The 15,686-nt window shown below is 40.1% G+C and overlaps 2 protein-coding genes across 6 annotated transcripts in view; both read right to left on the minus strand.

Moving 5' to 3' along the window:
• The window catches only part of srf (serum response factor), a 32,282-nt gene extending 24,757 nt beyond the window's left edge, over window positions 1–7,525 (minus strand). For 3 of the 5 annotated variants that reach the window (XM_023327032.1, XM_023327031.1, XM_023327033.1), the window contains exon 1: window positions 6,630–7,525. In XM_023327032.1, the coding sequence (XP_023182800.1) occupies window positions 6,630–7,265 (636 nt within the window). In that variant the 5' untranslated portion in view covers window positions 7,266–7,525. The remainder of the gene's footprint in view (window positions 1–6,629) is intronic. The other 2 variants (XM_023327035.1, XM_023327034.1) reach the window with 1 other exon arrangement.
• Window positions 7,526–11,463: 3,938 nt separating this feature from the next.
• ptk7 (protein tyrosine kinase 7 (inactive)) overlaps window positions 11,464–15,686 on the minus strand; it is a 79,922-nt gene continuing 75,699 nt past the window's right edge. The window contains exons 18-20 of the mRNA XM_023327019.1: window positions 14,967–15,118; window positions 13,644–13,822; window positions 11,464–13,537 (exon numbers count right to left, since the gene is read on the minus strand). Coding sequence (XP_023182787.1) covers window positions 13,377–13,537; window positions 13,644–13,822; window positions 14,967–15,118 — 492 coding nt within the window. The 3' untranslated portion in view covers window positions 11,464–13,376. The remainder of the gene's footprint in view (window positions 13,538–13,643; window positions 13,823–14,966; window positions 15,119–15,686) is intronic.

Here is a 15,686-nt window from a genome sequence, read left to right on the forward strand (position 1 = left end):
CCAGATGACTGAGGAACTATTCTTTAAACAGAGGTAGATTCTGCTGCCTTATCTGCATCATGTTCACACTCTGGCTATACGGACGTGGAGCATCGAAATGTTACTCCGGCCTCCTAAAGCTGGACTCAGAGTGAAAACGTCTTTTAAATCTAAAAGAATCATCAGGTATATGGCGGATGCTACTGGGGGGCGTCAAGGGACGGTGTCATTACCACCACCTTGGCACACAAACCACAGTCAGAACAAGACGACACACGAGCCATTGTACGCTGGAGTGCAGGACAGAGCGAAGAGATGAATCACATTCAAATATTGAGCTGTAATAAACCACATCTGATCTCTTTCTCGCTCGGCCTCCTTATACATTGTGTCGATCAGAGGTTCTGCCTTACTAAAGCAAAACCGCACAGCTCCTCTTACTGTTCTCTACCATCTGCCTTTAGAAGCTGTGAGTTGAACCAACATCCAAAACCAAAAATAACAGACTGAGTGTCAGAGTTCATAAAGATTTCAAAAAGCATGACACTTCCAGAGCAAGAGTACCTCAGTCCCTTTAAACAAACTATTAAAGTGAATGTAGACTATCACTGGCCATCACTGTGGTTGAAGAAAAGAACTTGCTGTTTGTTAGAAAACCTGACAGAAAATTGGACAAACACAAAAGTGTATGGTCAGACAAACACCTGGATGGACAGACAAACTGGACAGATGGACAAACAAATTCACAGGCAAATGAACAAAAACTGATGAGCAGTCAGGTGCCAGTTGAGTAAGTTAATTCATGTTGATCCAACAGTTTGTTCAGACAAACTGATGAATACATGGTTACACAAACTGTTTGATGGACAGACAAAAAAACCTGACAGGAGGTTGGTAAAATAGTTGAGTTGTTGGCTGGACGGAGACATAGTTAGATAAATGAATGGGAAAACTGACTGGTAGATGGAAGGATTAGACAAATGGACAAGCAGACAAACCAGTGGATGGACAAAAGAGCTGAAAGGCAGCAAGACAAACCAATAGGTAGATTGTAGGACAAACTGATCGATAGATGAATGAACAAATGAGGGGTTAGACAAACCAATGAGTAGATGAAAAAAACGGTTGGACAGGGAGACAGAAGGACCCCTGGACAGGTAAACGGAAAGACATCTGGAATAGGTAGACTGAAGGATATTTGGAAAGAAAGACAAAAGAACAGTTGGATAAGTAGACAGAAAAATGGTTGAACAAACTGTTGGGTGGTTGGAAGGATGGAGAGTTGGACAAGCCGATGAATAGATGGACTTACAGATGGATGGGTAGTTGGACAATCCAGTGGATGGACGGAAGGACAGATGGAGAAACCAGAGGGTGGACAAAAGGGCTGACTGACATTTGATGGCTAGATGAAAGAATGGCTGGACAAGTACACGAAAGGACAAATGGATAATTCGATGGGTAGACAGAAGAACAATTCGACAAGCCAATTGGTGGATAGAGGGACAGAGGGTTGGACAAAGTAGTGAGTTGATCAAAGAACAGAAAGCTGGACAAACTGATAGGGGTCATTTCGGTTTGATTTACTTCAATGTTAAACTTCTGGGCAGCCTACATCCTCATCTCAGACTCATACCTAAACTAAACTTTCAGAAATCTGTTCCTGTCTCTTGTTAAATTTCAGGTCCTCACTGAAATATTTCTCAGATTCTAGTTGAGTAGACCTCTTCTGGTCCGCCTTAAACCATTTGACAGCTTAGCTGATTGATTAGACCAGGGCAGATGCAGATTAATTAACTTGTTTCTGTAAAAGTAACGAACATTAAAATGAAGCCTCTCAGAAGTTAAAAGCAGCTATTCACAGTTTCAAGAAAAGCAGAACAGAAAATGTAAATTTTTTCTAGCAGCAACACCAGACATTAATAATAAACTAGGAAATTTGCATCACATATTCCTGACTTATCAGGAAATATAACGAAAAACAGATCACAGTCAAAAACCAAGAAATTAAAGCATTATGACTAAATCCTAAATAGACAATGAGAAAGGTTTCCTTTAAATCTACCAGGACCACCACAGTACTGTACTTTCCAGTACAAAACAGGGCTTATGGACAAAGTTTTAATAAAACCCATTAATGAATTTTTTTATAATAAACCCCTAATTTAATCAAAACAATTAACATTTTGGCTTCTCTGACTGAGCTGACAGGATTTGGTCATTATTTGCTTATTACACAGTTTTGTACAGCTATGCTTCCAGGAACAGCAAGGTAATCAAGTAACGAAAACATCCATTAGTGCCGGTAATTTGTCTTCATAGCTTCTTAAAACAAACAAAGGAACCCTGAGGGATGCATGTTCTCCAACTGAACAAAATGAGACCAGAGAAAATTACTCATCCTGCAGGTTGAAAAGTGAATGAATTGTTCCTGCAGATCAGTTCCTAAAAAGTTCCTGTATCACTTGTCTTTTTTTTTTTTTAAACCTGCAGACAAAGCAACATTCACTCAGAGCAGCTGGGATCATTTCTAAACTGTTACATAGTGTCCACTCCTTGCTGCAAATTAGCTTTGATTGGATGGAAACACCTTTCAACATCAACTTATAAAGTTCTGTCACAGTTTCCCAACTGTATTTAGGTCTAGACTTTGACAAGGCCATTTGAGCAAACAAATATGCTTTGATCTAAATTGAATTGAATTCAAAGATACTTTATTTACCCTTTAGAGAACTTATAATTTAAAGACCCAAGTATCTTTAAATTCATGCTACAGGCAGGAAGGATGTCCAGTAGCAGTCAGTCTCGCAACAAATCTTAAGTAGCCTCTGACTGAAGCATGTTGCTGTATTACAGCCTTGTGACTTTCATGGCATGCTAACAGCTCAATTTCCAGGCAGCAGAGACGACATAACACGTCCCGGATGACGCCATCAATTGGCAAACTCTGGTAATCCACCCAATTTGATTTTGACGCTGCTCCCACGGTAACTTATCATAACAAATATCCGAAAGTGAGAAAAGCAAAAATCCTTCCAGCTGTACAGCATCCAAAACCAGAGAGAATAATTGTCCAAACATGCCTCAACCAAAAAGAAAAAAAAAATCATGAACAAAAGTCAACACATAAGAACTAAAGTAACAGATCCACTCCAACATGCTGCCACCATGAGCGGCCCAACTCTAGAAAACCATTCCTTCGCAGCTCTGGCTGTGTGCTTAGAGTTGTTGTTCTGTCACTTCATTTTTAAGCCTCTTATTGGCTTTTATTAAAATTTTTCTTGATTTAGCTCAATATATCACTCCCATCAACTCTGGGCAACATGCCTGACCCTACTGAAGAGGAGGAAAATCCCCACAGCATGAAACTGCCACCGCTACGTTGAGGAGGAGGGTGTTTCATTTTTGGATCCTCTGAACAGAGTGCCTTCTTTCCACACACGTCATGTGTTCACTAAATAACCTGTAGAAACTTTGACAATTTTCTCTGTACCTTCCACTGTCTTGCTTGGTTTTTATGATGCACTTTAGGTCATCAGGCATGTAAAGTAAAGGGAAAGGAAGATGTGGGTCGATCTGTGCTCTCTGCATCCTTCAAAAACAGAAACAGAGCTCCTCCTTGTTAGAGACCAAACTACTATAAATCTACCCACTCCACCCACCTGTCAATTTCTGTCATGGCTGGCATTAGTGTGGGCAACCGCTTAAAAAAAAAAAAAAAAAAAAAAAAACCTCCCCGCGTTGTCAAATAGTGTTCACGTTGCCAAGAGCCTACATAAAGACACTTCAGTTTCCACGACAACAGTCTAGGGAAAAAAAAACACCAAAACATTAAAAACCAAAAGAAATTCAGCAGAGAGAGAACCGTGCATGCGCCTCAAAACATTTAACTAAGTGTTTATGTTAGCCTTTAATGAAGGTGTTCATCACTCCTTTTATAGTGAAATAACTACAGACAAAGTTCCACAATAATTAACTTTAAATGGAGTTATGGGGCCCTAATCAAAACTTATGCTGCTTCAGTCCTCTCAAACCAACGATTACCCGCTTTTTATTATCCATCTTCAATAAATGCATTACCAACACACAGGCATCTTTACACTAGTTTATTCTCACTTCTGTAGAATAGAGAAAAGTACAATGTGGAAATACCACATGCAAAATATAAATCTATTCAACATCTAAATATTTTAACACAAGCAAAAATATCCACAGAATAGAAAACCGATTGTTTTAAAGGTCATTTAAAAAAGTTTTATTTTGTATGATTACAACTAATTTGAACTTTAAATAAAAGAAATTTACTATATTAAATCCAACTCATGTGACATTTCTAATGCTCTTGGGTGCCTCCTGCTGGATATGGAGCACTAACCAGCTGCTTAGATTGCTTATAACTTGGGCCAAATCTGAGTTTTAGCCAAATAAAATACAGTGGACCCCCAGATTAGCTGAAATTCAGGAATATTCAAGTCTCCCTTCAAGAAAACGCTTAGTACTGCATATTTAAATCATTCAAATACCAAATATACCTTGAAATGCAAGATCCACACTCCTCTGACACAGCCAATCAGCACCAAGGAAAATGAATGAAGTTCTTGGATTGGCTGCTTTGCAAATGCCACCCAATTGCACCCAGGTATTTCAGCTCTCCAAACTGCACTTTCCTTTGAATATCTTAGATGCATTTTTTATATAAAATCTGCAAATTTTGTGGGTTTTTTTAGAGACATGATAAATTATTATCTACAGATCAAAATCTGACTATTTTCCCCTCAATCTGCTCAGATCGGGGGGTCAAATACTGAAAAATCTGAATTTCCCCTCTCAGTCATGAGCTGCATCTTAACCAAAGAACTCCCATAGATTTTGGTTTATAAAAAAGCAGCCATTGTAAGTACTTTAAGTTCTTTTGTTAAGCTTTTTTTTTTTTATCTGATAAAAAGGTTAGGAATATGTGTTTTAATGCAATAAATGGGGATAATTTATTTTACTGCTTTCACTTTTGGCAGGGTTCAGAACTATTATATCTGTTCTTTAACAGAGGAACACATTTTTTTCTGTTTTGTGTCCGAAAAAGAAAAAAATCAAAACAACAAAATAATCCACAAATATCGGTAAAAACCAGATTGGTGAATATCTAGCAAATAGGCGACTGCTTTGCAAAGCTCTCAAAAAACTACTGCTTGACAGGCACCAACACAGGCTTTGAAGATTAGGATGAAGAGGAAATTGTCATCCTCAGATCTTCAGTGTCACCTGTCACTCTGAGCTAACAAAACCGAAAGCAAAAAAGACAGACTAGAAGCCTGCAAGAGGATGTAGAGTCATGCTGCATGCACAGACTCCACTGTGAGCGCTCTCTGACCATCCTCTGATCCGTTTCCCCTCTGGCTTATTCAGCTGTTGGCACATGAAGACTACTGCTGCTCGCTGCCACATGGCCCTCCTTTGCGGTGGCGGAGGCAACAGTCTGTGCACCGATGTAGTTGAAAGGAGCTTCTTTGCAGAAGACGCAGGCCTTCTTAATGAACCTGTAAAGGTGTGCTGTCTGGGAACCTGTGTATGAATGAGTGCATCAGGATATTTGGAAATCTGAGAGTCTGTGTGTGTGTTAGTTGGGGGGGTGAGGCATGGTCACAAATAGAACTGTCATTGGCTCAAACCTATTTACAGCCCTTTGCTCTGACTTCCTTGCACCCACTGAGTCACATTGTGGTACAACTGTTTCGTCACAAGAAATGGACTGATCTGCTCCTGTGAATAAACACTTGAATTTACTCTCTATTATAACTTTAAGCGTTCCTTCTTTATCAGATTTTTCACCTTGTCATATTACAACTACAAACTTAATTGTGTTTTATTGGGATTTTATGTGATAACCCAACACAAAGTTATGAATCAATGTGAGGTGGAAGAAACATGTTTTTCCAAACTGTTAAAATTCTATGAAATCAGGCCTTCATTTATATTCACTTTACTCTGATACCCCTAAAATAAAGTCAGAGATAATGTTGAGACATTTCAAACAGGTTTGGGTTACATAACCATACTTAAAATGTTGGACAAATCACAAACACTGTTCAATCCATTGTCGGAAATGAGGAAGAGTGTGGCAAAACCGCAAACCTTCCAAGATATGGCCATCCACCTAAATTAACCAATCTTCAGAGAAGCATCCAAAAGGCCAGCAGTAACTCTGGAGGAGTTGCAAAGTTCCACAGTTCATGTGGGGGAATCTATCAGTGCAGAAGTTGTAATAGAAAGATGTGTAGGGCACACAGGAAACGTGACCCAAGTTGAACTTTCTGGCCTACATGCAGAAAAACGACACTGCACATCACCCTGAACACATGGTGGGAAAGCATCATGCATTTCTAACTCTAGTCTCAATTAGAATTGACCCAAAAATGGCCTACTCAAAGTGCAGACATAAATTCATTAAAACTTAAGTTGATTTGCAAAAGTTGGTGGAGACACACTCCACTTTTCCTCATCTTGACACTTCTACACTACTTTAATTTAGTCAATTACGTTAACCCCAACAAAATGCATGAAGTTAACCCTGGTATGTGTGAAACCTGAAAAATTGGCAAAGCACTGCAGAGGTCGGCTGGGACAATAAACACAAAACACTTTTAACACCTCACCTTTTTCATAATGCCCGTCTTCCTCTTGCTGAACGTGGTGTAGCGTCTCAACTTGTTATCGATAAATTCCATCTTTATTTTTACCCGCCCACGTGTCTTCTTCCCCGGCTTCGCCCCGGCAACTCCTCCGGTCACCATGCCGTACCCTCCGGGGGGTACTCCCAGCTCCTGTCCCGCCGCCGCCCCTTCCATCTCCCCCCTTTCCCTCTTCACCCCTCTCCTGCTGTCCCCGAGTGAACCCACCGGGTCATCCTCGTCTCCAGAGTCCGAATCATTATCCGAGCCGCTGCATAGAGGAGCACTATCCCGGTCCGGGTCGAAGCGGGCTCCATGGGGCATCACCACCCCGGGGTTTAACCCCACAATGCCTCCTTGGACGGCAGTCTGCAGGGGGTTCAACCCGGCCCCGTTCCCCGGTCTCGCCCCTCTAGAACCCCCTGGCCCGTTTGCCCCCAGCATCCCGGCAGCCTCTCTCTCCCCCTGTCGCCCCGCAGCTCCGCCGCTCTCACCGACCCCCGGTAAGGCTTGACCAGTTCGGACCAAAACGGGACGAATCCCCGGCCCGTGTGCCGTAGCAGTCCTGCCCGATGCCGACCCGTTTCCAGATGGTGCCGATCCGACCTGGCTAGGTAACATTATATTCACAGAAGCGAGTCTCTGAACGCCAGCCAGAGAAGCTGGAGCGTGTCGAACCGTGAGGGGCTGTTAAAGCGCATACACGTCCGGGCCAGTAACTGTAAACACACCGGGCCAGATGACAGATTGCGGAGTCCAGGAAATAACCGATACAAACTTTACAAACTGATGCTGCCCCCAAGACCCGTAAACCCCGGCTCAGTTAGGCTCACCCTCCTCCTCTATTTCCAAAACTCCGAGCACTTTCTCAAAAAGGAAAGCGCGAAGAGCGCCTCACGAACGATTCCGCCGAGTCAGATAGTCCGCTCTACGTTTAAAAAAAGAAACGATTCAAACCTATCGATTCGTGCACATATATCACCATTCACTTATACTTGATTAAAATCTCCATATGTCCCTGATCCAGAAGCGAAAACAACCACCTAGCTTAAAAATACCGCATTTAAGAGCGGAGTGATACCAGAACGAGGGACTACTTCCCTCCTTATAAAGAGATACGTTTCCTTATTTGGTGCTGTCTCTCCTTATTTGGTGAGTCACAGCGTCTCTCGTCGATTGGCTGAGGATTATCTGAATAGCGCTGTGATTGGTCGATGAGAAACACTCATTAGAATAAATACCAACATGGTTGAGCTAATGTCAACGTCACCGTGGAAAAGCAGGGACACCAAAATAATGCAAATAGAGTAAATAATAATAAAAAAAAACAACTTTGCATTTCGAGTGGGTGTTACAAAGTAAACTCCGACCTAGAAAACATCTTAACTATAAATGTTTTCATGCAAAACTTGGCTTTAGCTGAGACCACAGCAATGCTACTAAAAAGTTCTCAAAGAAGATGGCTCTTCAAGCAGAGCTGTTGCCAGTTATCTTTAATAGGGAGTTTAGTGGGAGGATGAAGTTTTTTCATTAAGGTGTAGTGATAACTACAGACTTGAGAGGATTATGAAGCAAATATCTCAGGTGACATAAACATAGGGTAGAGTTTGTGCTTCTGTGACTATAACCAAATGTTTTGCTTGACAACCTGATCAGTAATGCAAGTATTTAATAAAATAGTAGTACTTCGGATGATATAAACAGCTTTTCAACAGAGTGATCAGACAGTTTACTTTATATAGTCAGAAATTACATAAAATGTGACCCAAGCAGCAAAAAAAGACTAACCTTCAAGTTTGTGTGTGTGTGTGTGTTTTTTTTTTTTAAATAATTACACGGTTGCACAGTGGACAATTGTAAGCACTGTGGGGATTTGAATCCAGTCTGGCAACATGGAGTTTGCATATTCTCCCAGTGCATACATAGGATCTTTCTGGGTATTGCAGCTTCCTCACGGTCCAGAGAGATGGCTGTTAGGTTAACTGGTTCTAGATTATGACTGCATGACTTGTTTGTCCTGTGTATCTCCGTGTTGCCCTGTGATGGCCTGGCAACCTGACCAGGATGGACCCTGCCTCTCACCCAACACCAACGGCGGGTATAAACAATGGATTAATGGAATTCAGTTGCTCTCTGAGGCCCTCTGCTGGTGGCCTTGAGATCCTGAATGTTTTCTCAGTTTGTTGACAGACTGAAATTGATGCTGTGCAAGTCTAGAGCCACTCCTTGATTCTTTTCATTTTGATTCCAGGAAAACCAAATCTGATTGCTGAAGGTAGTCATGAGAAGAACACTCCTTATGCTATGCTCAGATATAGTTTTGATTAGTTAAGTCACTGACCTTTAAGAGGTAGAAAAAGAAAAGAAAAAAGAACATGAACTCATACAATCTGCAAATCAACTGAAATACCAGGCGTAACACTGTTGACATTAGCTAAGCTATAATTTTGAATTTGTACAGACCTTTCCAAACAGTTATAAAATACATCTAAACTCAACTGAAAGAATGCATTTCTCTGAGTCTGTGTTTTGATACATTCAATTAGTTTTCCCTCTTCTTATGCAGTTTCTTTTCTTTAACATACCAAAACTCCAAGGAAATAGCTCTTTGGTAAAAGAGATGATGCAAAAAAATAACTTGTTTTGAACCCGTTTAAATCTTGTTCATATTTCCAATACAAATAGCAAAAGAAAGAAGAAAGTCTTTGCCTGCGCAAAAGGTTGTTAATACAGCGCCATTGTGCTACAATCTTATGACCTTGCTGCAAATGCATTTCAATGATTCCTTGCTTTGTGGACATTACAGAAAAATGCCCAGAACCTGGAACTGAACCAGGTCCAGCTGCATTGAGGACTGCAGCCTCTGAGGATGGTGGATCTCCTTTACCACTTTACATGTTTGTTTTCATGTACTCGTGTTGGTTAATATGCAACGTCGCTTGTGAAATAAATTCAAATTCAAACTGGCCCACAGCATCACAGATCCTCCACCTTACAGAACGGTAGTCATTAACTTCACCTGAAGCGTTTGCTGCTCTATAAACTCAATTTTAGTCTTCAATTAATGCTTAATTACAATTATTTGTCAGAGGAACAAATAATCGTATCAAAACTATTTCTGAATTAATGCATGTACTTACAATAAAAGCTTTGATTTTGATGCTGCAATAAAATATTTAATTATTTTTACTTTTTTTTTTTACACTTTTTTACCAGGGATACCACTAAATGTTGCTTGCATTATGCATTCCAACATATAGTAAACTTTTTAGAGTACAAAATATGCACCACAAAATTCCCTTAAGGCAATCAAATAGCTCAAAAGATACTTTTTATAAGAAGTATTAATCGGTTAGAATCAACATCTTATAGTCACACCCAGATGCAAAGATTAGACTAAATTACTTTTTATCAGATAGACACACAGGTTTTGACAGTCGCCAAAACCTGTGTGTCTAATATTTAAGTGTCAGTATCTGCCCTTTAGTTTTCGTCCTTGTAACCACTGAATGCAAGAATCCAGGTTGCCAGGACAACTAAAACAAGCAGCGTTAACTAAGTGCATTACAATTAGTCATGACTTTATGAATAGACACTTTAAAAAATGTCCTCAAAAAAACAAACAAATGTTGCTAGAGAAAAATTGGCCAAGAGGCTTCAGTGGTTAAGGTATTGATTCTCCTCCCACTTCCTTCTCCCAACAGGCAGGTTAGAACAGATGCTTCATTACATTTCTGACAGGCTCTCTCTCAAGAGCTGCTGGATATATATTCACTTATTGCGACATCAGCTCAGAGAAAACAGATGGACTGTAGTTTGATACGAGCTGGAACCTGATTCATACACAAACCTTAATTATTATATACTCAAAACTATGAGCATGACTAATTCACACCTGTCTCAAACATTTGGCATGAAGTTAGTCAATAATTGAGAAAACAATCAACAGTAATATAAAACTACTAAACTATTATTAAATTATTAAACTATGTATGAGATCAGTGGACTGATCTGATCTGTTGTATTGTGCTATAAAAATAGTTTTACTTCTGTACTAAAATCCCCAAAGTTTTAGGTCGACTAGTCCAGGCCAGGCAGAAACTTAAAAATCCAACCTTTGTCCATCTAAGAAACAACATAGCAACACCCTGACAACTCTCTTCAGTGTGGAGGCTGTTACTGGAAGAAGGCTCAAAGTTAGCTATTATAAAACATCAGTGAAGTGTAAAACGAAGCCAAAGAAAATACACAAGGTGAAAGAAGTTATCCATTACCTGAGAAACGACCACATTGTTAGTCATGCAGAGTCATGACGGTCATTGCCTAAGAGGCAGGGAACACCCTGGACAGATCGCTAGGTCATCACGATGCAACATACAGGATAAACAACCATACACACTAATGGTAATAACTGTGCACTTCTTCCCAGATTGTTTGTGATCCTGCATCTCCTCTTCTGCACATCTGAATTCCCTCACCTGCTGTTATCCACCTCTGCAGAAGCCTGCTAATGAGCCTGGAGCAGAGGTGCATCTAAACGCAACAGGATTGCTCTCCAGGACTGGAATTGGGAACCTCTGAACTAAATCAACAAAGTTTTTGCTTTTTCTTTCCACACAAAGATACTTCCTGTATATGGTTTACATGCTCCATAAATAATAGAATGTGCATTTGTTTAAAAAGAAAACACGAGAAAAAGTCTGCAGATGCAAATGTTTTTCCACTCCTGTTCTGCCCCGGATCCTGCTAAAAATAAGTTTCGGTATTTTTCATAGTTTGAATTCTGCAAACCGTAATAGTTAAAACAAAAAAACTCACATTGAGTAAAAACACTGTGCACCTTTATTGACAGCAGCATGTATACTTTTGAATATATCTGAGTACTGTGAACATTTGCTCAAGCAGAGTAAAAAAAAAAAACAAGAGGTCTAGGTTTGAGTGCCTAGCATTCATAAAAACAAAACATAAAAACAAGCTCATAAACAAAGGCCTTTGTATTTGATTAGATAATGTAAAAAAGGGGGAGACTGTTAGGATAATCCTTCATTTTCTAGGCACTTAAATGAGTCCAGGTGACCTGCAGTCAGCGTTTTTGACCTCCTGTGTGCCGACTGTTGGCATATTCTGTTAGGATGCACACCGAGATGGACCATGGGAAAACAAAAGTAGCATAAAAATGTTATGGAAGTACCAATTATAAACAATTAAAAAGAAAACAGGACCTTCATCATAAATAAACAGGTACCTGTGCATCCTTCTACACAAAGAAACATGGTGTCCTCTCAAGTGAAGTTAGTGCATGGCTTCTACGTTATGTACACTTTGTCTGGTGTGATGATCGACTGATTAAAAACAAAAACAGAAAAATAAAAAGATAGAAAATATGATTGGACCTCTGTGGATGTTACACTGCACATTTAACATGGAGATGGGTTGAATCCCTGCAACTGTTGACATCGTTGGTGAGACAAAAAGCACCTCGAAGTTGACACAACAACATATACTCGTCCTTTTGATATAAATTCTTGGCTAAAAATGTTTGTTTCAGTTTGTTCCTGAAGTATAGCCAGATGATGTTTTAAACTGGAAGCGTAACAGACTGTGACCCTTCATGCAAGCTTGGTTAGGCCTCTTCTTTTATCCACGTATGTCTGAGCGAAAGGAGTTCGGCATCAGCACTTGTCCACTCAAAGATTACAGGAGCAGATTAAATATTTAAGACAGGGTTCCTACACGTAATTTATTTAAAAAACATTTCCAGACTCAACCTTCCTCAGTCCTCTATGCTCTTTTTTTGAAATATGGAAAACAAATGTTCAGCTTGAAACAATGGCCGGTATTTCTACAGTATGGCAAGATTTAATTTGATAACCTGGGAAAAAGAAAAACTGGAAGGAAGGATAAAAGTGAGAGGAGGTGGGAAGGACAAGGAAGGAATGGAATAAAAAGGGAAGGAAGATAAGAGAGGGACAATTAAGGAGGAGGGAATCAAGAAAAGAAGGACATAAGAAATGTGGAGAAAAATCATAAGGAAGGAAAAGAGGAACAAAGGAGGGAAGAAAAGGAGAGACGCACAAAAATTATTGACGCAAATAAGGATGGAAGGACATAAGAAAAAACGGATTGAACAAAAAGGGCAAAATGAAGGAATAAAGGTAGGACACAAGGAAGAACAAATGTAAGCAGGAGAGGAAAGAAAAAGGGACTAAAGAAAAGTTGCATTTAGACAATGGGAGAGGAATTTTTTCCACTCTCTTTTCCTGCTTTTCTTTTAAAATCAATTCCAGACCTTTTGAGCCTGTTTTGTAACCATTAAAATATGAAACATTTTAAATTGAAGAAGCCAGATCTCCTTCCACAGATGATCCCCTAGTTTCAGGAAAAATCTCCACTGATCAGAACAGGGCGTTGTTCCTATCATCCCCACAAGGTGGCAGTGGACAGCTAGGTTGAGTGTGTGATGTGGGTTCGAGGCACTGAGGTTGTGAGCTGCTGCAGACGGACTGTGGAGACTCATATATGCTGCAGCTAAGGCCGAACTTGCCCATCATCGCGCTTCCATTGATTTAGCAAAAGTCTAGTTCCCACCCTCAACTGAAATAAAATTTTTTTTAAAGTCCTCTCTTCAAACCTCTTCCCTGAAATGAGTGAGACTAGTAATCCAGCATTTGTGCCTCAGAGGGACAAAGGGTCAGAAGTTCTGGTTCCCTCCTCAGTTTGTGGACGGTTCTCTCAGACTTTGCTGTCAGAGGGCTGATCTCCCAGGGCGTTGACGATGTCGGTGAAGGAGGGGCGCTCTTTGAGGCCGGGCACCCAGCAGCGGACCATGAGCTTGTAAATTTTGGAGGGGCATCCATCCGGTGCGGGAAGCTTCAGTTTTCCCATCTTCAGACCTGCAGCAAAAACATCACAAGATTTCTATGTTAAAATTAAAGACAAAGAACCACATTTCTCCATCTATTTAACAAAAAAAACCTTGAAGAAAGAAATCAGCCCTACCTTCCAGAACCTCGTCATCGCTCAGTTTGTCGTGCGGCATTTCTCCCAGACTGAAAACTTCCCACATCAGCACTCCAAAGGCCCACACGTCGGACTTGGTGGAGTAATCGTCCTCGAACACGGACTCTGTTGGCAGCCAGCGCAAAGGGATCCACGCCTGTCTGTAGTGGTAATACTCACTGCACACAGAAATATAAATCATAAGACACAAATTCAATTCAAACAGTGAGATTAGGTCAGGAGTTTATTTTGTCAACTTAAAAAGCAGAATCCACTGGGTGTGCACTGGATGTTGCCACTGTTCTTCTCATGGTGGGAGCATGTTGGAGGTCTGTTACGTTAGTTTTGATTTGTTATTTTTGTAGATTTTTGTTAATTTTTAGTACCTTGCTGTGCAGCTGCAAGATTTTTGGTGTTACTTTTTTACTTTCGGTCAGTTTTTATAATACAAAAGAAGTTCAAACCATGTTTTCCATCGATCATAATGGGGAAGGATCGTATCCCGTACTCAAACGTCTCGCTGTTCGGCTTTCCAATCATATAGCCAGACAGATTTAAAAAGGAGCAGCAAAAGCAAATGGGCTGGATTAGCAGAACTTGCTACCAACTGATGTCAAACTATGATACAGCAACAGTCTTCAGTCAGAGTTCTCTTCAGATTCATTGCAAGACTGACTGCTACTAGAGGTCCTTTCTGCCCACAGCATGACCATCCACAACAACTCTGATGATCCTTGTATGCTGAGTTACGACAACATTTAATTTCTCTTTGGGTTAAATAAATTATTTGTGAATTTAGTTTTTCCTGCAGACAGTGCCACACTAAACAAGAATGGTAAGCTATGAAAGGCCCTTCCTAAAAAGGAGGCTGCATTCACAAAAAATAATGGAAAGTTTAGTGGAAGGAAAAATATGGTAGAAAACAGTGCACATACAGCATAGATAACAGCTGCATTGAGAGGATTTTGAAGCAAAGTCAACTGAAGAGTTTTAAGGAGACGTGGACTGTGGTTGAGGTCAGAGCTTCAGGAATCACCACACTCAGAGATTTCAGGGAGAAGATGGGACACATTCATTGAATTTCCTTGTGTTAAGTCACTTCAGAAATGTTACCTGGGCTAAGGAAAAAAAAATGTTTTTTGTAAATCAAGATTCCAGAATCTGGAGGAATGGCCTTGATCCAGAATTGGGTACATATACTATACATTGCATGGAGACACTTTTCAATTGGTTGATCTTCCTTTAGGTATACAATCCATTTTTTTCTATTTAGTTACTGAAACAACTATAAGCTGCAGCTGTATAACTGTGTTTGTAACAGACCTGTTGTAGACGTCTTTGCTGAGGCTCAGTGAAGACACTTTGATCCGTCTCTGACTGTTGATCAGACAGTTCCTGGCAGCAAGGTCTTTGTGAACGAAGCGGTGGTTGGACAGATGCTCCATGCCGCGAGCCACCTGGGCACAGATGGAGACCTGGAGAGAAAAAAAGACGAAGGAGAAGAGCAGCGTAAAGTGACTTTCATAAAACATTCAAAGTGGAACAGACACATAATCATAGTTGCACTTCTTTTTTAATGAACACATTAAAACACTCACAGAAGGTTATAGACCTGAAATAACATCATTTTTGTCTTAAACTGACTAATTTCAAAAGTTGCAACAGGCAAAAACAAACAAAAAGACATCTTCAGTGTTTTATTTATCTCTAAATAAAATATTTTATTACGTTTTGGTGTCAGAAAGTCTATAAACCTCAGCACTGCTGATAAATAACATAATTCTCCTTTTTTTTACCGTTTCTGAAGACAGATCATTATATTCCAATATTGCTTTCAGTCTTTGGAGACATATTTGTATAAAACTGAATATGAACTACCATATAAGATGTTATGAAAGACTGTCTGGCACAGTGAAGCCCAGTGGCCTGCTTTTGTGAGCAGGAATTTGATTATTTTGTCCATTATAGGGAGGGAATAGTTTCAAACAATATCATTAGTTTTCCTTCTGACAACACAAATGAAGATGCAGACCCAGAAGTAAA

Source organism: Xiphophorus maculatus, chromosome 22, assembly GCF_002775205.1.
Source record: "Xiphophorus maculatus strain JP 163 A chromosome 22, X_maculatus-5.0-male, whole genome shotgun sequence".
Classification (NCBI taxonomy): domain Eukaryota; kingdom Metazoa; phylum Chordata; class Actinopteri; order Cyprinodontiformes; family Poeciliidae; genus Xiphophorus; species Xiphophorus maculatus.